This window comes from Cyprinodon tularosa, unplaced genomic scaffold, assembly GCF_016077235.1.
Source record: "Cyprinodon tularosa strain WSP-4 unplaced genomic scaffold, ASM1607723v1 ctg4, whole genome shotgun sequence".
NCBI lineage: Eukaryota > Metazoa > Chordata > Actinopteri > Cyprinodontiformes > Cyprinodontidae > Cyprinodon > Cyprinodon tularosa.
Genome location: NW_024039118.1, coordinates 2,252,501 through 2,274,245, shown reverse-complemented (window position 1 = coordinate 2,274,245; position 21,745 = coordinate 2,252,501). Strand labels below are relative to the sequence as shown.

General features: G+C 39.7%; 1 protein-coding gene across 1 annotated transcript in view; it reads right to left on the bottom strand.

Annotated features, from left to right (window-relative positions):
- The window catches only part of dnah2 (dynein, axonemal, heavy chain 2), a 91,391-nt gene that overhangs the window by 5,583 nt on the left and 64,063 nt on the right, over positions 1-21,745 (bottom strand). Inside the window, exons 74-85 of the mRNA XM_038297982.1 lie at positions 20,467-20,611; positions 20,095-20,300; positions 19,822-19,948; positions 18,063-18,249; positions 15,993-16,141; positions 15,637-15,820; positions 14,422-14,612; positions 14,154-14,345; positions 13,034-13,212; positions 10,579-10,774; positions 6,904-7,055; positions 5,166-5,280 (exon numbers count right to left, since the gene is read on the bottom strand). Coding sequence (XP_038153910.1) covers positions 5,166-5,280; positions 6,904-7,055; positions 10,579-10,774; positions 13,034-13,212; positions 14,154-14,345; positions 14,422-14,612; positions 15,637-15,820; positions 15,993-16,141; positions 18,063-18,249; positions 19,822-19,948; positions 20,095-20,300; positions 20,467-20,611 — 2,023 coding nt within the window. The remainder of the gene's footprint in view (positions 1-5,165; positions 5,281-6,903; positions 7,056-10,578; positions 10,775-13,033; positions 13,213-14,153; positions 14,346-14,421; positions 14,613-15,636; positions 15,821-15,992; positions 16,142-18,062; positions 18,250-19,821; positions 19,949-20,094; positions 20,301-20,466; positions 20,612-21,745) is intronic.

The following is a 21,745-nucleotide window of genomic DNA, read 5'->3' as shown; positions in this document are numbered from 1 at the left end:
GGAAAATTTTTACTGACTAAGCTAACATGAACACTATATAAACATACAATTTGAGCGGTGGAAAGAAAGGGAAAACGGAGGGCAAGGATAGCATGTTACAAAAATGGACAGTTATTTTGTTCGTTGTCCTGCAGATTAACCTGAGCTCTTTGTTGGCAGTTATTTATCCCCACCTAAACTGCCAGCGCAGCCAGGGAGGCAGGTTAATTACACGTAGCCATACTAATAATCCTCAGTATTCATAATGTGCGACTTCGTTGTAGACTGTTAGTGACTGTAAGTTGTAGTGGTCCAGGCACTGAGCTTATATCCCCTTTTTTCTCTCTCAGCACTGTGTAAAGGTGATGAAGTCAGGGAGTCAGCAGTTGCTAGCTGCTCCAGTGTAGAGCCATACCTAGTGTCTGACTAGCAGCCCCTTCCTCACCTGTGCTGGATGAAAGCAGCTAGCGACAGATGACAGGCAGGCGCAGAACGATTAAAACTCTCATCTGGAATGTTTTCCGACTGATCAATTTTTGTTAACAACATCCAGGATGCCAGCATTAAAACATACATCCTAAAGATGAGTCCATGCAAACCCAAAGGTCCACTAACAATAACAAGCAGTTCTTTTTTGGAAAGTTATCACACCTCTAGCACTAAAACACAAATTAGACTTGAGTTACTGTGCTTTTTGCGAACTGAAATGCAGTGTATTATAAGAATTGCCTTGAGATGACATGTGTTGCAAATTGGCACTATATAAATAAACTGAATTGAATTGAGATAGGTCCTGGAGTGCATTATAAATGTCACTCTTACTCTACGCATTTAGGGGGTACATGGAAGTTCTAGGTAAGGGAAATGCCGGTAACTTTATGTCAATCGAGTTATTAGCCTGTTACAACCATGTTTAAAAGAGCTAATTAACCACCCAGAAGGGTCAGTAAAATAAGTGACCAGATTCATGATAAGATTATTGACATCATGTCTCAACAATTGTAAGCTGCCATAATTAGTTTCATTTCCATTAGTTCCATAATTCCATTGTCATGGAACATGCGATATGTTAAAGATAGACCAGCTGAGCCAGGTGAACTGTTATGTGACTGTTAAGAATGATGATGGGCGCTCCTCTGTTAGTTAATCACATAAAATGTCTCACTCCCTGTTGCTAGTCATCTTGACATGATGATCTTTCTGCTTTATGGCACATGTTTGGTGAGATTATAAAAGCTCTCATCAAAATATCCCTGACCAATGACAAAAAGGGAAGAGTAGTGAAACAAGTGCACCCAAGAATGCTATAAGAACATTGTCTTTCCTTTTTTTTTTTTTTTTTTTTGTCAACATGCAAACCAGGATTCTTGGGTATATAGACACTGCCTCACAGTTTGAAAGCACCTGCTCTTCTGTAAAACAACATCAGCGTTTTGATGGAATTTAGGGAGCAATTTGCTGAGGCTAAGTCTGCCACTCTCATTCTAGCTAAAAATGGGCAAGTACAACGCAGTTTGAAACAACAAGGGCCAGAAAAGTTTAACGTAACTTAGATGAACTTTCTGATGACAGCCGCCTCACTGACGCATAGAGCAACCTTTGAGTGCATGGTTTTGGAAAAGTGGATGTGAAAATGATCCAGTTGATCCAGTGATCCAGTGATTTTATCAGTAGCCACCATGCAGACTAATGTTTTTGTTCCTAGCTTGGTGTTTTATATTTCATGTTCTTAATTGACCTCAAAATGGCATTCTTGTTTTAAGTGGTGCTGAAGCTTGTACAGTGTTCCTACAGCATAAACCAAGTTAAATTCAATACTTTTTTTAGTCTTTTTAATGCCGCTTGAAATAATAAGCTAAGACCAAGTTCACAATAAGCACAAGCAAAACAAATTTACCCAAATGTTTATTTTAACATAAACCATTACTTTTTGGCCCAGCAGAAATGTTTCAAATTTTGAAAAACGTTACATAGGAAGAAAGCTAAAAACACAAAAATAACATATATTTTTAAAAACTGCTGAACTGAATTCACTAACTTTGTTTTGTTCCCTACTGAAAGTCCAGAATACCTTTTCTTTCAATGTATGCATACCGCAGAACATTTTCCAGCGATTTGGTGCTACTGACACTGTTGTTGATGTTAGATATGGTTGTGGAGGCATTGCAGAGACAATGATGGAATAGAACAGAGAAATACCTGCTGCTTCTTGGTAACTTGACTTTGAGGATTTGTGTTTCATGCTTCACATGCCTGACTTCACTGCCTTGATTCCCATCGTGCACCTTTACACAACCTCCTTCTGCAATGACATCATGTCATACTTCACAGAAAAAATCAAGAACATTCACCAGAACCTTGGATCAACGGCTCATCTCAACAACTCAGCAGATCTCCCCCCACCTACACATTTATTCTCCTCCTTCCATCCTCCCACTGTCTCGGAAACCACAGAGCTCATCCGGAAATCCAAATCATCCACCTGTCAACTGGACCCCCTCCCAACACAACTTGTCAAAACCTGCCTTCCCTCTCTGGCTCCCCTCATCTCCGCTATCATCCACTCCTCCCTCACCACTGGAACTGTCCCTACACCTCTCAAAACTGCTGCCATCACCCCGATTGTAAAAAAACCTGGTGCCGACCCCACCAACTTCAACAACCTCCGTCCTATCGCCAATTTACCCTTCATCTCCAAAATTCTTGAAAAAACAGTTGCCTCCCAGCTCCATTCTCACCTATGTGCCAACAGCCTGTATGAAGAATTTCAGTCTGGTTTCCGGCCACTCCATAGCACTGAAACAGCACTCATCAAAATCACCAATGACCTCCTCATGGCATCTGATTCTGGACTACTCACCATCCTCATCCTCCTCGACCTGAGTGCAGCCTTCGACACCATCTGTCACACCACCCTCCTCAGTAGGCTTTCTTCCATTGGCATCACGAGCACTCCGTTGGACTGGTTTATTTCTTATTTTTCTGACCGCACTCAGTTCATTCAACTGAAGACCCTCAAATCCACCCCCTCCCCCGTCACCTCAGGTGTGCCCCAAGGCTCTGTTCTGGGGCCTCTGCTCTTCATCATCTACCTCCTTCCCCTTGGCAATATCTTCCGTAAATTCAACATCCACTTCCATTGCTATGCCGATGACACCCAGCTCTACCTCACCATGCAGCCATCGTCCTCTCTTCCGCCCACCTCCCTCACAAATTGCATCTGTGAATTAAAGGCCTGGTTCACCAACAACTTCCTTCAATTAAACAGTAGTAAAACCGAGGTTCTCCTCATTGGTACCAAATCAACTCTTTCCAAAACCGACAGTTTCCAAGTCACTATTGATAGCTCCTCCATCTCCCCCTCCCCCCAGGTTAAGAGTCTGGGTGTCATCCTCGATAGCACACTATCTTTCCAATCCCATATAAATAACAATACCCGGTCTGCCTACTTCCACTTAAGAAACATCAACCGCCTCCGTCCCTCCCTTACCCCACACACTACTGCCATACTTGTGCACAGCCTTGTCACCTCCCGACTAGATTACTGCAACTCCCTCCTCTTTGGACTTCCTCAGAAATCACTCCACAAACTACAACTGGTCCAGAACTCAGCTGCTCGAATCATAACAAGAACTCCCTCTATCCACCACATCACTCCGGTCCTCCGACATGGACTCAATTCTCCATTTTAAAATACAACTCAAAACCCATCTGTTCAAGATTGCTTATTCTCCTTAAAAATATCAATTTCACTGTCACAGCCTCTGTATTTTTTAAATGTTTTTAAATGTCTTTATAATTATAATTTTTATTTTTTCTGACACTTTTTATGTTTTTGTACGGTGACCTTGAGTGTCCAGAAAGGCGCCTTTTTAAATAAAATGTACTATTTTTATTATTATTATTAAATATATTGTTTTTATTAGCTCCCCTATTGGGACAGAACCAATAATGGTTACAGCGAGCCGTTAGGTAAATATAAAAAAATCATTGTCACTTATTTTAATGTGTGATATGGATTACAAAATAAAATCCTATATATGACTTGGTAACAATGTTAAGACCTATGGAAAACTGATTTAAGACATGTTAATACCAATTAAGGCCTTAGTTTTATATTGAAGAACTCAATGCCTTTTAAGACTGAGGAAACCCTTCTGTAAGCCCCACTGTTGCAGGTATGTGTATGCTATAAGGATGAGCTCTATTAAAGGGCCCGGTAATTTGTTCCACCCCCAGCCCGGCTCTGATTATTTCCGCTACTGCTCAAGCCCTCTTCAGTTTGAAACCAAGGTTCTATGAAAGGAGCCAAGAGGCCCATGGTAACTTTAAGGGAGCTGCAGAGGTCCGAAGCTCAGATAAGAAAATATTTAAATAGAACAACTACTACTGTACTTGCACACTTTTATCAGTCTGGCCATTATGAGCACTGCCAAGAGAAAGCTATGAGAAACCCACATATACCCCTTACAGTATACATGGAAAAGAGCTGTTGCACAAAGACCTGAAGGTAATACTAGAGCAGAATAAACAAAAGACAATGTTAGGTCAGAATATCTAGAGCCAAAGTCTACCCAGCTGCACCACACATCACTGAAGATCGATTGACATCTGGGGGGCACAGGGCAGCTGAACAAAGAGGAGGAAACAGTGCGGATGGACAGTGGGGTATGATTGTCCCCTCCTCACCGCACTTTTCTGTGCAAGTCAGAAACAAAGATTTAAGTTTTATAAACTTAACTCCCGCTTTGGATTAAAATTACAGAAAGAAATAGACCATTTCACAAATCAAAAATTATTTCTGCCAGTTTCTCCACCTTGACTAAAACTCCAAATTTAGTTTGTTCTGTTTAAAAAACAAATGAGAAGAAAGTTCAAGCTTGTTTCAGTCGGCAACAAAATGTAGGATTTTTTTACCCTAGGAGAAGAGGTTTCAGTTTTTTCAGCACTGTAGATAAAACATGAGAGAATGTGAGATTTCTGTTAAAAGTAACAATCATTTCCTTTAAGAAACAGCTTAACGTTTGATAATTATTAGGAAAATGTATGTGGGTTTTATTATGGCAGTCTAACTCTATGGATATGTGTGATCATGCTGGGGGTGTAAATGATGTAATGAGAAATGGACATCTAATGTTTTTGAGTTTTGAGCAAATTTTCGGCATATATTTTCTGTGTGACTGCACCTTCTCCCACAGCGGGGGCACCTGGCCGTTGTAGATATAATTGAAGGTCTCTTCCATGTCTGGTGACATCACCACATAGCCTTTGATGCCCTTCTCAAGCTCCTCCAGAGATGAACTAAAACACAAACACAGAATGGTAAAGAGGCAGAAACAATTGGACATTTTTATGTCACGTGTTAAAATTACATTGGTAAAAATATTAGCCTTCAGTTTTCTAAATATAAGGTTCTAGAGAATATAACTAATATGAAATTCAATTATCATTAAATAAGCTAAATCTATAATCTTTCTATGGCTTTTTACAATCAATAAAAAGGTAACTAAAAAGTACAGCTTACAATCAAACGCTGTAAAACCTCATTAATGGGTTCAATTGGTTTTGTCTGTTTCTACGTTAATAGAGAATGTTAGGTAATAGTTAGAACTCATAGAAACAGCTGCAATTGTGAAACCAAACACCTATGTAGACAGTAGCATAATGTCAAAGGGGTTTTATGGACTTATAAACATTATAATAAAGAAGTATCTTCTACCTTTTGCAGATGCTGAATATGGAACTTTGTGATAATGTAAGGAAAAATAAAAGAACAACTGATTCAAAGATCCAGATCAGAAAACAAAGATATATCTGACCCATTTACTATCCAATGCTTCTGAAAGCTGTTGGAGATAAGCATTACCTTGGAACAGAAGCTATTTACTTTTTGGGTTTTACAGTGAACTTTCTATTTTGCTGGTGGCCCTTGGCCGCTAAAGGCTAGTCTGAGTGCTTCCCAGCTAAAGGCTATGCTACATAGACACAAATTCCTCCGGAGAACTCTGTGCTCGCTGGATCGAGTCAAACTGATTTTTTTCTGTGATTCAGAAAGAGCTGGATGCAGTGTTAAACGCAGTGTCCTCTAAAGCCTGCTCAAGCAGAGACACAGAAGAGCTAATCCAGCTCTGCTAACCTAAATCTAACCCCCGACCAACCGGGCCCCCAATCGCTGTTCGGCGGAAGAACCATTAGAAGCTGGCAAAATCAATAAGTGCCTGACACGGCAGTCACGGGTTTATCAGCTGCTATTTTTAAATGCCACTTTCATCCATTAAGCCTTAAACAACAAACATCCCTCAGACTTTTGAACGGACTTTTAAACCCCTCTTATACTTTTATTTCTTAATTTTTACTTATTTTCAGTAGTGTTTTTTGTTTGCATAGTTATTAGATATAATACTGTGTGATTGTAGCTAATAAAGGTACCATTATATTTTAATCCATAGTCTTTGTGGTTTTTTTACACAGTAAACGATTTACAACTAAGGCTGGATTCACTCTTTCAGTAGCATCCGAATGAACAGAGACACATTTATTTGGTTGGTGATTAATAACATTGCTCATAGCCATAGTCTAAACTCCTAAATTGATGAAAGACAACTGGATTTTAAACAGCCAGATTTATGAGTCCAACCTTTTAGATAAGAGGCTAAAAACCCCGTTCAGTAAGCAAATTACAGTTATAATCATTCAATGGATAATAATTAATTAGTTTTACCCTTGATTTTAATACCCTATTAATTGAATATAACTTTCAGTTCTATTTATTTAATACATCCATAATATTCTGGTAAACTCTCACAATATTGGATTTTCTTCTTTTGTTAAAGATTTATGGTGTAATAAAAGATTGATGATTTTCACCTAACATGCAAAGAAAAATTATGTAAGAGAAGACATGCAAACACAGACAGCTCATACATGATAGTTTCCAGCAAGGAGTTATAGCTCTGGATCTCTTGCAGTAGGACCACTTTGAGGGGTGATTGGTTGTCTTGGAGCAAGGTCCTGGTTCTCTCACAATCAATGGGAGTGGGGATTTTCTTATGGAGATCTCTCAGCAGTTTCAAGACCTACACATAAACATACAAAAGACCCATACTGACTAAATAGGTTTGATAATAAAGTAAAAAAAAAAAGAATCACATGTTCAAGCTTTAAACAGTTTTTTCACTTTAGGATTCCTGGATCTGCATCTTAGAAAATCTAACAGATGAGCATATGGCGCCACCGAAGTTGATGTGTTTGGTTCTTGTTTTTTAAACATTGTACATTTTAAGTTTACGTTCATCCAGTCTGAGGCGCTGCAGCCTCCACAACACACAGTGTGACAGCTGGTCAGAATGCTCTCTATGGAGCTTCTGCAGAAGGTAGCGAGGATGGGTGGGAGCAGGTGGGCTCTCCTCATCCTCCACAGGAAGTACAAGCACTTCTGTGCCGTTTTGATGGGCGAGGTGGAGTTTATAGTCCAGGTAAGGTTTTCTGTGGTGTGCACCTCCAGGAATTTGGGGCTGCTGACCACCTCTACAGCTGAGCTGTTGATGAGCAGTGGAGTGTGGTTTGGCCAGTTCTTCCTGAAGTTGACAATCAGAGTGAACAGCATGGGGCTCAGGACACAGCCCTTAAGGGAGCTTGTCCTTAGGGTGATGACATCTGAGCTGTTTTGTCCGACCTAGACTGACTGAGGTCTGTCTGTGAGGAAGTCTAGCAGCCAATTGCAGAGGGGTGTATTGAAGCCCAGCTGTTCCAGCTTGGCTATCAGATGCTGTGGGATGATGATGTTGAAAGCTGAACTGAAGTCCAGAAACAGCATCCGCATGTGGGTGTTCTTCTCCTCCATGTGTGCCTGGCTCAGGTGAAGAGCAGAGGAGATGGCGTCTTCAGTGGAGTGGTTCCGTCTGTAGGCGAACTGGAACGTGTTGAATGTTGGTGACAGACTTGAGATGATGTGTTCTTTAACTAGCCTTTCGAAGCACTTCATCATGATAGAAGTCTGTGGGACAGGCCGAAAGTCATTGAGTGAGCTGACCTGAGGCTTCTTTGGAACCGGAATGATGGTGGCATACTTGAAGCATGCTGGCATTATGGGTCGGTCTGTGACAAAGTGGTTCAGTTTTTGTTCACCACATGTCCCTTATTCTTTTTTCTGCTTTGTAATGCTTGAATTTAAAGATTAGTTTGCAGCTTTGCTTCACTTACTATCCTGGGTTTGTTTGTGTTAGAATTATGTTGCAGTTTCCATCCATTTGTTTAGGTTAAAGCTATTACTTCTGGATTATTGGTTGAAATTGTTTATTTTGTTTTAATTTGTTTTCTGTTTTACTCGCCATTGTTTGTCCAAGTATTTCCTGCTAAATTGACTAGATGATGTCATCAATAACCTTTCTGGGTTTTACAATTTAGAGGGTTTCCTTTGGAGTAAAGCTTTGTTTGTTTTTCTTTGAAGTAACTTTTTGAGTTATCTTGTATCACATTGTTTATTTTGCAGACTCTTTCATTATGTAGATGAGTTGGTAAATTATATGAATAACTTTATTCTTGTTTCTCTGTTTAGACTTTGTTTTGTTTTTTTCTACCTGTTTAATTGTGGCTTGGTCCACTCAAGTGCAGGTGTGTTGCCAATTGGTTATATAAGCACTGTGCTCTTGGAAGCTCGGAAAAAGCGTTGTCAGAGTGAAAATTCTGAATAAAAGACAGAGAAATCTGGAACTGGTGGCTGAAGCTGTTTTTTTTTGTTCACCTTACTGATCCTCGACAAAACTACTTCACATTGTCCAGCGAGTTGTTAAAGATGTTTGTGAGGACACCAGCCAGCTGACCTGCACCCTCCTTGTACACCAGCACAGGTATGTTATCAGGCCCTGGGGCCTTTCTTGGGTTGACTCTCTTCAGAGTTTTCCTCACTTCACATTTGTCAATGTTGAGTGCCTCCTCCCCCGGGTGTGGAACAGCTTTCACTGCTGGAGTGCTGTTTTGTGCCTCAAACTTTCCATAGAATTTGTTCAGTTCATTTAGCAAGTCGGTGTTTGCTGCATCTAACAGGTGAAAGGGTGTTTTATAGTCTGTGATCACCAATATACCTTGCCACATCCTCCTGGTGCTGCTGGCATTGTGGAAAATATCCTGGATATTTCGGCTGTGGTTCTGCTTCACTGATCTGATGACACAGTTTAAGTTGGCACTCGCTGTTCTCAGTGTCTCTTTATCACCAGACTTAAAAACTGAGTTTCGTGCTTTTAGAGATTTCAGAACCTCTCCAATTATCCAGGGTTGTTGGTTAGCCCGGATGGTGTTGGTTTAACCCTGATCAGTTGTGGCTTGTATGCAGGATTTAGCATGACCGAGAGGTGATCTGATGACCCGAGGTGGGGGCTGCTCTGAATGCGTCTTTGATGTTAGAGTAAACCAGGTCTAAAGGGTTTTCATACCCGGTTGCAAAGTCCACATGAAAAAATGAAGGAGCACAGTCTTCAAATTAGCCTGGTTAATATCCCCAGCAATGATGAAAAAACCCTCTGTGTGTGTGCAGATTGGAGCTCAGAGATAGCCCTTAAAGAACTACTTGTCCTGAAATCAAAGCTTTGCTGATAAACTGTAAAAATAGATGTCTTTTAGTGTTGTCAGCATGTCCCAGGCGTTTTTCTTGACAACTTAACACATTAGTTAAAATCTTGCTTTTGTGTCAAAAACTGCCTGTTTGGCACCATACTTGGGATAAAAAGAGGTTAGTGCATCTGATTCTTTACTAATAGCTTAGGAGGGGATGTGACCTCACCTAGGCAGAACTGATGTGAGCTGCTCTCTACTGACTAATCCTCTACACACAGTGGTTCACTAAGGGACTGAAAATTAAAATGAATGGTGATGTGCTTTATTATAAAATCTCCTTAACATAGTAAATACATATAAATTTGATAGCAACTAATCAGCTGTCCAGTCTTGCATGATCATTTAACATTAGTTTTCTGTCAGTCAAATGACTGAATGAGATGATTTAAAATTGGACCAAAAGGAGATGTTTCTTGTGTTTTGTTTGGAAATTTGACAGATTTTCCCATGAGAGCAGCTATATCTGGGCAGAGGAATCTTCTTCTCTTTCCCCCCATTGTCTCTGGTAAAGAACGTAAAAAGAAATCCTCCACCTCCCATGTGCACGTTCTCCCGCCGCATGTTCCTCTCGGTAACTTCCACCTGGCAGCATTTTTGAAATTATTTGTGGGTGAAAGTATTACTCTGGGGTCACGTTGGTTGTACTTTAATGAGTAACTTTTTTTGGATGGGTACTTTTTACTTTTAGTTGAGTGAAATCATTTACTCTAGCATATTAGCATATTATTTTAATGCTCTGCCCAATTCTGTTGAAGATGTCGATGACTGACCACCATGTTGGTAAAAAAATCATCATCCTCTGATTAGAAGACCAATTGTTACCAATATCAAAAGTTTCCTTCCTGCTTGACTTCACAATAAAATTCTCAAACATAGAAACAGACTCTCTCAAACTAGGTCCCTTTTAGCCAGTTAGTATATCCACTAAACATACTGGCGATTTATAGACCGTTACATCCCTGCATTGTTCCATCCTCAGTGACTTACGGTTTCTTCTTTGCTAGGCCTGGCCACCGCTGATGTGTCACCTGTTTCCTGAGGCTGCAAGGAGAGTAGCATGTTGAACAGCGTGCAGTTCTCTGTGATCTGGCAGGCAATTTCCGCGTTGGGGTGCTGTCCGAAAACCTCAGGGAGCTCAGTGGTTGGCAGGACTTCGATGGTTGTGTGGATCCCTGCCAGGGAACTGTCAAACGGAAAATAGAAGGTGGGTAAACTGGATAACCTAAGAGATTAAGCAGTGTGAAATGGATAAACAACAATGTAAGTACATAATTAAAAGAGACTAAAGAGTACTTAGGCATACAAATCCATCGGAAGCTTCACATACACACAATGCCTTAAATGTCAGGATAAATTTGGGCCTTTTTTTGCAGGATGGAATGTGGAACAGCAGCAATTTTTCAAAAAATAATTGGGAACATAAAGAATTTGGGACACATCATTGAATTGTGCTTGGATGTGTCCATTTGATCTATGGAAAGCAATGTCTACTACATCTGTGGTTACTTCTAACTTCATTAAAGTTCCTCAGAATGAGGAGAACATGCACAAGAGGTTCTGGTTCATGCAATAAAAAAGGTGATATATCAGAAAATAAACTTTTTATTTATCATCACCAGTGTCCGCAAAGTTCTCAGTAATTGATAATATGGGCAATTAAACTTTCCACCAAAAACTTATAATGTATAGTATTTAATATAATTTGATTGCTTTTTAAAGCTAATATAATTTCACTTTGACAAACGGATGCTGTTGGCATTCTTTTTTTTTTTTGTTTGCCACATTTTCAATTATGGGGCTGGACGCGTTCGAAGCCTGAGGCTAGAAAAATAAAATAAAATTGAAGTTGCTCAGTATTTTGCCTGTGGGCAGCGAAGAGCGAGTCAATCACAAGTGATTTTGAAAGCAGTTTCAGATAATGTTGAACTATTGTAATTATTTGACAGCAAAGCAATATCTCTATTGATGGGACGTGAATAGAACGCAATCATCGAGGATGGGAAATCTGGCAGTTATAATTGTTTCACTAAAAAAAAAAAAATGTCATATACAGTTTTTCAATTATTGTACCATTCATTATTAATGAGAGCAAATTGACATCTTACCAGTAATTGAGAATTGTCTTCTGTATATCTGACAACTTATTGTGGTTAATTTGTTTTTCTTTTTAGCTTTACCATATTTTATTTATTTGCTGTGAATAAGAGTCTTTGACCTGATTTGACTCTATTCAGCTATAAGAAACAAAAATCAAAAATATTGTAAAAAGGCATAGGCTACATAAGAATTTTATATTGCTAATGTATATGATAAATAATCTTAATTAACTGCAAGGCAATCCGTGATCTTTAAAGACAGGTAGAAAATTGAACCTTTAAATGATTTTGCCTGAACGTTTTCTCAAGATGTCTCATTTTTCTACTAGGACTTCACTGAGTAACTACAGTAAAGAACAGTTTTAAAGGAAAAGTACAGTCACATTCAGAATACATAATTCTGAAAGTACTTAAAGTATGAAATTATTACATACTTTTCAATAAATTATAAGTGTTTTAAAAAAAGAGTAATTTAATTTAAATGTGATTTACCGGAGACATCCGTGTTTGTCAAAGAACACTACTGCCACCAACAAGTTTGTGACGTCACGGTGCGGTATGGGCTGTTAAGCAAGTCCCAGTGCTTTATCTGGCGTTTGTCACAACGCTCTATTATCCTTGATGGTGACGACCAGTGCACTATGCAAAGCAAAGAGTAATGGATTAAAGACGTTATTTTTCTCTAGCCAGAAGTTCGATGGTAAATCCTCCCTCTTCAAGTTGGCAATCTAATGACGAACCCGTGGTGGATTATGAATTGGTAAGGTGAAATTATTATTATTTTTTATCAGTTTTACCTGATGTATTGCAACATCCAACTGCCATGACCGTGGGAATTGTCAGTTTAACTACAGCTCTCAAAAATTTCAATTGTGAAGTCCTCTTGAAAGCTTAAAAAATCAAGGGGTTTCTGGTATTTCCCATTGATTTTGCTTGAAAAGCGGGGAAAATGGTGCTAGGCTTACCGCACTGTGACATCACAGCCGGAAGATGTCAGGAGTGAGGTTTTACTATATTTGGGCAAAAAATATTGGTTTTATTTTTTAACTGATTAATGCTAAATTTATTAAATCACCACGATGGTATTAGTTTCAGGTATTAATAATGACACATTGGTTATTCCTTGCTCACCGGACCTTTAAATTTAATACAGGAGGAGGAAAGTTAAATAACCATGTCCTAGCAAGCGACAATAACAGATCACAGGTTCCTTTTATAATAACTAGAAAGTCTTTTCAGGCAGATGAAATGAACATTAATATCATAATTGAATATCAATCATGAAGAATTAGTACAAAGAAAAGACCAAGAAAAAAACAAAGACAAATTTGATCTAAGTGTCTTACTTGTAGCGAGTTACAGCCTCTTCACAGAAGTAGTCATTGAAATATGTGTTCAGGAGACGTCTGTCCCACTCATCTGTGATGTGGCCGCCGTAGATGACACCAGCAATGAGGCACCTGAGCGCATCCCAAGGAACCTCCTCATATTTTTCCAGGTATAAACAGAGCAGACTTTCACTCGCCTAAAAAATTTAGCAAAGATCAGGTCTTGACACATAAAAAACAAGACATAAGGACAATGTTACAATGGAGTTAGTCAAGTTAAAGTTAGCAAACCCTGTTTATAAAAGTACATGAAGTGCTGCTCATTGAAATAAAATGATGCACAAAGCTCTATTAGAGCATCTTCTTTGGCTGTTTGCTGCTGTGGAGCACAAAGGTGTGTTAGTACCATGCCAAGATGATAAGAAATCAGCAAAGCCTTTGAAAAATTCTTGCTACAGAGAGATTATTGATTGCAAGAGAAAAATATTTAAGACAGCTGCCTGACCATTCCAGGAGTAGAGGTCCCAAGAAATTCTGCCCAGGTCTGGCGGGAGTAATGCTAAGATGTAAGAAGCTACAGGTATTGGCATGTTACATGTTGGAGTAAGATGGAAGTTCACATCTGAATAAACCACAAAAATTCAGGAACAATATTGTTTAGAGAAATGTGGCTCAAGTTGAATCAACTGAAAAAATAATGCACATCTCTGTGCTTGGGGAACAACACTATATTGTCAGTAAGTGCTTCATACCATACCAGAGGTATGGTGGCCTGGGTTGTATTTCCAAATGATGTAAAATGTGAGACAATCATATCTTGGTTAAAACAGTTTGGTACACAACAATAATTTATCAATACAGTCATTGTGTTGCGATGGCCTGGTCAAAGTTAAGCCCTCAAATAATGGGAATGAAGTGATGAACCTTGGCTGGGCAGACATGACTGCACACCTCAATGAACTAAAGCAACCTATCGAGAATAAGTTAGCCAAGTTTCCTTCACAAACATGCTGGAGACTAATATTGTCAGAGAAGAAGTGATCGATCAACTGAGGGAATGATATCCAAAATTCTTCTTTGCAAAACTTTTCTGCTCAAAGTACAAATGAGTTCAAATCTAATGTTTTACAGTTCTGACCTCAAAGTCTGAATCACTGAAGCTGTAGACAGCGTTCCAGCCCATTTGCCGGAACTTCCTTCTTTCCAACATGATGCTGTGAAAAAAGCAGAGGGAATACAGAAGCTTCTTGTAGAGCGTAGGTTTGGTGCAGCGGGTCAACTGATTTTCCGTCATCATATGGTACAGATGTTTCATGTTGGCTTTTAAGCCCTGCAGACAAAAGGCAGGTAATATGTATTAAAGAAGCACTAGGAAAAAATGCTTTTCGTTTTCAGAGCTTATGTACCTTTGGTTGCTCGATGGTCATTGTGATACCAGCGTGAAGAATCGTGATGGGAAACTTAGGGTGTGGTGAAGAGCTGAGCCAGAGTCTAAAATTTGGGTTGGTCTTCTGCACCTGTAGCTCCCTTATCAGCTTGTCCAACTCCGGCATCCATGAAAGACACAGGTGGCAGTTGGCAAGGTACACCCAGTGACCTGGGAAGTCGGAGGATAATTTCTACAAGCTCAGATTTTGTAGAGTTCTGTGGAAACATCTCAAGTGGTCACTGGAAGTTTTTCTGGGGGCTTTTTTCTAATCCCTTCTTTTCATTTCTTTAAACTAAATTTGATGTAGACTGAAAGCAGACAGATGGGTAGATCGCTGATTTCCAACTTGGAGTGGTCGCCTTGTGGTTAAAGAGCTGTGCGAGGCTGCAAAGCTTGACAGTTTAAAGGCCTCTCTGTGTGACAGCTTCCTGTGCAGCACATGAAGGAGAAATATGACCCCATTATAGTGCTATAGAGCACAGGCGTAACTTTCTGAAGGACTGATGTGGACATGTCCCCACCAACTTTGGCCTGGTGGGGACAGTCCCCATGTATAATCTCCAACTTTTTTCCTTAATCTACTTAAGCCAAAGGTATCAGAATTGGGTGCAAAGGTATCAGAATTGGGTGCAGCTATCTGTGTTTTTTTTCCTCTCACACACTGCTTCCATGTCCTGCCTCTCTGTGTAACATCGTGGGATTTGTCGCTTTGAGACACCTGATTTGTGGTCACATTTCACTGATGTACAAAGTAGCTACGTGGTTGAAGAAGAGAAACTCAGCAGCACTCAGTGAATATTTACCGGCAGCTACTTCGATGTTTAAGTAAAAGTTAGGAGACGGGTTGGTTAGAAAAACCCTGCAACCATAGGAAAGCATTCAATAAATATATGTTTCAGCTCATTTTTGGAAAATGCAAAAGCGTTTGGGTTGAGTAACTGTAGCTCCATCAGCCCCTCCCCGAGTGTCCCCTCCAATTTTCATCACAAAGTTACACCCTTGCTATAGAGGGATATTTCTGTTATATAGAAAATGTTTTGAAGGTAATTCGAAAATGAGCTTGAAAATTCCAAGATTTTTCTACGCTCTCGTCCACCTCACATACTAATGCACACCTGGGAATTAGCACTCCCTTAGTCTCTGTATGGATATGGATGAATGACAGTTATGATGACAGCAGTAGGTCCCATACCACTCTTTACGCCTTCCTCTATCAGACTCTTGGCGATGGGTGCCTGTCCCTGCCCCAGAGACAGAGCTTTAAAGCATTCTTTCATGCCTGAGGCCTCGGCAAGCTGCATCAGAGCTCCTTTAGGATCAACCCCAGGGGTCAGCAGGAATATCAGAGGAGTGCAGCAGGTGGATTCATCCACCACCTGAGTACACAGAGAGGGGATGAGTCGGGAGGGGTCAAGACATTCAAAAAACATTTAATTAAACAGAAACTTTCAAATTTGAATCAGAAAAGTCTTGCCTCGTTTTAAAATTTAAAACATTATCTGGAACAGCTGAAGCTGCAGAATCAAATGAACAGCAGAAGAAACTTACTGCCTTCATGTCAAGAACAGGTGGATCCTGAAACTGATCACCCAAATTGTAACAGATGAAAGATCTGATGCAGAAAGACAGGCGGTCTTGGCGTAGAGAGCGCACTATCAGTAGTTTCTGAAATACATTCACTTTGTAGTCCCAAATATCTAGAGGATAAAAGCAGTGAAACAGGGATTTTTAGGTAGAAAACAGACCAGATATGAAATGAGACAAAAACTTGAAAACGAAAAGAAAGACAACACCAATTGAAGGAAACAAAACCCTTAAAACTGCTATAAGTGAAAAAAAAACATTTATATTTATTCCATATTTACCTGAGAAAATTCTGCACCTCCCACATTAAAAAATCTTTTTGCTTTTTCTACAGATATATATAGCACAAAAGCTAAAACAAAGCTTCATAGCAAGTAGGCCTACTTTGTTATAAAATTACAAACCATAATTTGTTAACATAACAAAGTGCTTGTGTAAAAAAAAAAAAAAAAACAAAAAAAAAACAACTCAACACCAAAGTGTTAAAAAACAAGGTTTTAATGACCTAAGAAGGCTAATCGGTGTCCATATTGAGAATGTTGAGAATATCATAACACATGTCCATCAGGAAAAGTATATATATATAAAGCCTGATATAAAGCCTGAGCCTAAACTACAGGTAAAGTGACACACAGCATATAAACAATAGACAGTTTAACCCCTCGCTATAAATCTCTGCTGGATTTTAACATTGTAGGTTTTTTTAAAAACAAATAAAAACCTATGAGTGGCAAGCATTTATATTAATCCCCTTCAAATTACTCTCTGTATAAAAATAGCAATTGTGTGAAGGCCAAGGTGGTTTGGTTAAACAAAGTCAGAGAACAGCTGATTGGTTAAAGATAAAGTTGAGTAGAACATAATGGCAAAGCTGGACTGTTAACTAACCCAGAGCAGAGTTCAATTCTTCATTTTAAAATGAGAGTGAGTTTACCATGACTAAAAAGCAATTACAGGCACATGTGGAACAAAATATAACAGAATTACGCCAAAATTTTGATAAAGATCCTCTAATCAGATCAGACCGAAGCTGAACTTTACGAATTTAAGGAAATTAACTATGTGTGGCAAAAAACTGTTGTGCATATTTCACTAAATACACCATAGCCACATAGCACAGCATAGTATCATGCTATGAGGAAGATGCTAAATACAGGAAAACATCTTAGAAGCTACACAAGGAATGCTAAATAAAAACTTCCAGCAGGGCCTCAACTCTAAACATAGAGCCAAAGCTACACAATGGTTTACATTGAAGCATATCAAGCATCAAGCCTGTGTTAAAATACTTCAGTCAAAGTCTAAACCTAAATTAAATTAGGCATATGTGTCTAATCTGATAAAATGATGGATCCAGTTGCTATCCATCCAGGCGACTGAACTGGGGGGAGTGTTGGAGTAGTGGTTAGAGCAGTGCGCTTGTGTCCTGAAAAGGTTGCAAGTACCCGTTCGATTCCTTAACTCTTGGTTCCTTTAGGATAGACCCGTAACCCCCACACTGCTCCCAGGGCGACACACAACGGCAGCCCAATGCTCCCCAAGGGGATGGGTTAAATGCAGAGATACATTTCTCCATTGTGAGGTCAATAAAGTTAAATTCCTATTATTATTATTATTATTAATACAATACAGGAATAGAAGAATGGGAATAATGTTCCCTTTTCCAGGTTTGCAAAGCCGGTAGAGTAGAGACATACCCCAAAGTACCCCCAGTAAAAGAAAGGTTCTTCAAAGTACTGACTCACCTTGTACTAATTTAAATCTTTCACATATTTTTGCAGAATCCTTTTTCAAAAAACGTTAACTGTTTCATTCAATTAATTTCATAAATAAAGATATGTTTAGTAGTCTGTCTAAATTTTAGCTTAATGAGGCTTTAGGTTGCAATGCAATATAATACAAGGTGGAAAGTTTCTATGAACATATCTGTGAGAAAAAGCTAAATTTATTCAGATTTTCTTGTGCCTTGAAACATCCAATCATCTTGGAATCAGTTCAAGTGGAAGAGTGCCCATCAAAGAGCACAGGACAGACCTGGTAGTGGTGCTTTCTCTGGCTCAGGGTTGGTATACCAGAGCTTCCAGTCTCGAAGACTACTTTTAAAGGAGTGCACAATGCCATTGAAGAAAGGTAACTTATCCAGCTCTGTGATGTTGTCCCAGCTGGAGTCTGACAGCCAATTGCGATATGGATTTTTAATGCGATCATCATTATCAATGACCTGTCAATAAACCAAAAGTTAGATCTTTTCTGCTTTTGAAAAACTGATCTGCCAATTTGTAAAGGCTTGAGATATAGTTTTGTCCCAAACACATGATGTTCTAAACTTTTAAAAAGGGAATTCTATTCCTACAATGCTACGTTCAGACCGAACGCTGCTGAAGCAGCCTGTTTACATGCATAGTTAATGGTTGATATGCATCGAGGCGCATCAAAAGGTCCTGCATCGCATTTCAAGCAGCAGGAGCAGGCGCAGCACTACTGATACAGATCGCTATGATCACTCCCCTGAAACAGTTTATTAAGGCCTAAATTTACTTAAAATGTTGAAACCTGCCAACAAAATATGTTTGCTTTCATTATTCTGGTGTGTACAGTTTTGATTACATACATGAAAACTGATAAAATCTTCCAGCCTCCACTAATGCTACGTTCAGACCGGACGCTGCAAAAGCAGCAAAATCGCGTCTGCTGCTTCATTTTTGCTGCTTGTACCAGTTAGTTCTGACGCGCGGCTGAAGCAGCTTTGCTGCTCTGGCTGCGCGGTGCAAAAGTGGCTCTGACGCGCGTTGGGCGGAGCTTCACTATCCTTTCTCTGCCTTGCAGCTATATTTGCTGTGATCAGTGGGAATAAAGTAGTTTTAATATGTTTTTAAGTGAGAAAATACACCTGAAAACGTAATCAGTGGAGTCAGTTCATCCAGATTACAATGCTGCCTCCCAATGTTATTTCTGTCGGAGCCGCTCAGACCCCCACATACCGGCGGTGCGCCGACAGAAGGAATCCATTCATCAGCAGCCTCTGGCCGGGTTGCCTCCTCGCGGTTTACCGCGGTGGCTGGTAGGTGTTTTTCATCTAAATAATCCGATCTGCAGGCACCAGAATAATAAAAGCGAACATATTCTGCCGGCAGATGTATATATTTTAAGTTAATTATGCTTTAATAAACTGTTTAAGAGAAGTGATCAGAGCAGTCTGTGTCATCAGCGCTGTGTCTCTCTCCCAGCCAGCTCCCAGATCAGCTTCTCTGATTGGTTGACGCGGCGCGTCGAGCAGCAAAAATTAAATTTTTCCATCTCGAGCAGCAGCGCGTTTGCGGCGCGTCACGCGCGTCAGATGCCAAAACGCGCCCGACGCGCTGCGCTTGCTGCTCGAAACGCGCCGCGGGACCTTTTGCTGCGCCTTGACGCGCGTCAACCATTGACTTTGCATGTAAACTCGCTGCTTCTGTCGCGCCAGCTGCCCCCGGTGTGAACGCAGCATTAGAGTAACGAAAACCCCCCCAAGAGGCAACAAGGCCAGAGGCAGCTGTTGAAGGGGATTTCCAGTGACAGCATGTTTTGTGCTGGTTGGGCAGTGAAATAATATCAGGATCATAATCTTGATGATGTGACTGTACAGGTGATGTTTTGAGGTGGACTTTCTCTCTTAAAAACATATTAAAACTATTTTTATGTGTACAAGCAACAACAATTAAGCAGCATAAGCTGCTTCTATCATGTGCGGTCTGAATGTAGCATTAGGCTACCTTAGATTAGATCTTATAAAGAATGTGGTTTGTGTGTTTCTCACGACTCCTCCTCGAAGAAAGAATCTGAGCTCATCCATGTTGAGATGCGTAGCAACTTCTGGGATTTTTATGCACATCTGGAAGCTGAAGATAAGCTTGTGAACCTCAAAGAGACCCTGGCAGGCATACCTGAAGCAAATAGGACAGCAAAGGATTAGAAAAACAGTGTAAGTCAGAGAAACTTCACAGAATGAAGCTAAGGTCCACAAAAAGATAACATTGTCTGAAACTGTTCACTTCAATGCAGTTGAAGAGAACATCTGAAACCTTCTTACCTGTACACAGCATATGTGTGGTAGTCATTGAGGTTGCGGATCCGTTTTTCAAGATCCACAGTGTCTTTTTCCATGCTTTTTGCTATGTTCACGGTAAACAATTCAATATAAGCATCCAGAGAAAACTGGTATATAGGGTCAATGAGGCTCATGTCGTTCAGGATGAAGAACAGAATAGAGGCTCTCTGAGCACATGGGCGGTAGGCCTGTTGGGAGAGCAAATGTACAGCTGTTAATGAAGGGCAAAAAAAAAAAATCTAATCAAGAAATCTAATCAATTTATATTTAAAGAACTTTGGACTCCCCTGACTTAAAAAGACACACAAAAAGTACAGGCCATATCCCATCTCTACACTGATCTCCCATCCTGACCTCTCTGGCCGAGTCTATCTTTAGCTCGGTCTGTTGGCTTCTGTCCAGCTGCTCAGAAATGGTGATGGCTGTCTCTTTGGAAACCAGCAGGGTGTTTATTAGTTGCACGTCATCCAGCAGAGAGCCACTGGCTTCGTTCAGTTGCCTGTTGGATCAAACCGGAATTAAAACTGCAAAAAATTTTGCAATTTAATGAAAATTATTGAAATAGTTAAGATGTACAAAAAGCATTTAAAAATCCAGATATTCTTAAGTAATATGTCTCTTATTCCCTCTTTCATTTGGCTGACACTGAGAATTATTATACATCATGATCAAAGGATGACTAACTCCTTGGTGAACTGTTGGAGGCAAACAGTTTGTTTTTTTTTTATTTAAAGGTTCACTAATTTTGCAGAGTTTTGCATGTTATGCATTCTAATATGCCACACATTGATAAAGCATGACAGATCAATTTTATCATTGTACTAAAATTCAATTCAATTCACTTTATTTATATAGTGCAAATTCACAAAATATGTAATCTCAAGGCACTTTACAGAGACAATTCAACCAGATCACACAGTCAGATTGGTTTAAAATGTTCTGTCTAATGAAAAGCAGTTGATTGCATCAGCTCCTTGACTCCAAGGCGATCCCTTAAAAAAACTTGCCATAAAGGGTTTTATATAATGTGTAAACACCTATTAACAATATTTGACCAATGGTTCCAGATAAACTCCCTTTAGATACACTTCAGTGCACGCAACAAGGGTCTGTAACACACAGACATCATCAGTTCTCAGGTGAATATATGCGCTGTTAATTAAACTTCACAAAAACACTATAAGAATGTAGATTTGGTCAGCTGGCATGAACCTGAGTAAGCCGTGTTTATGTCACATGTGACTCTATTAGCCTCAAAATACTTTTTGCGCAAAGCACAAGGAAATACTTATATTATTATACTATTTAAATGTTATTGAACAGTTCTCCATTACACAAAGAACAAAAAAAGAAGAAAAATACTATGGCTACGTTAAACTGCTTGAACAGATATAAAAGTGCACAGCGGCACCATACTCTTACTTTGAGCTACAGGCAGGGTGGCTCGTTACCAGTGTCCAAATGTTTAGGTGCGCACTGGGGTTGTGCAGTTATGTCTCTCAAAAGTGGACGAATCCAAAATGCGTTTCTATGCTATATTTCCTCGTTTCTGTCATTAGACTATGTAAATTTACTGGTCTGCTGCCGCTAGTGGGAAACCACCCTCTAGCTTGTTTGACATTGCCACGACAAT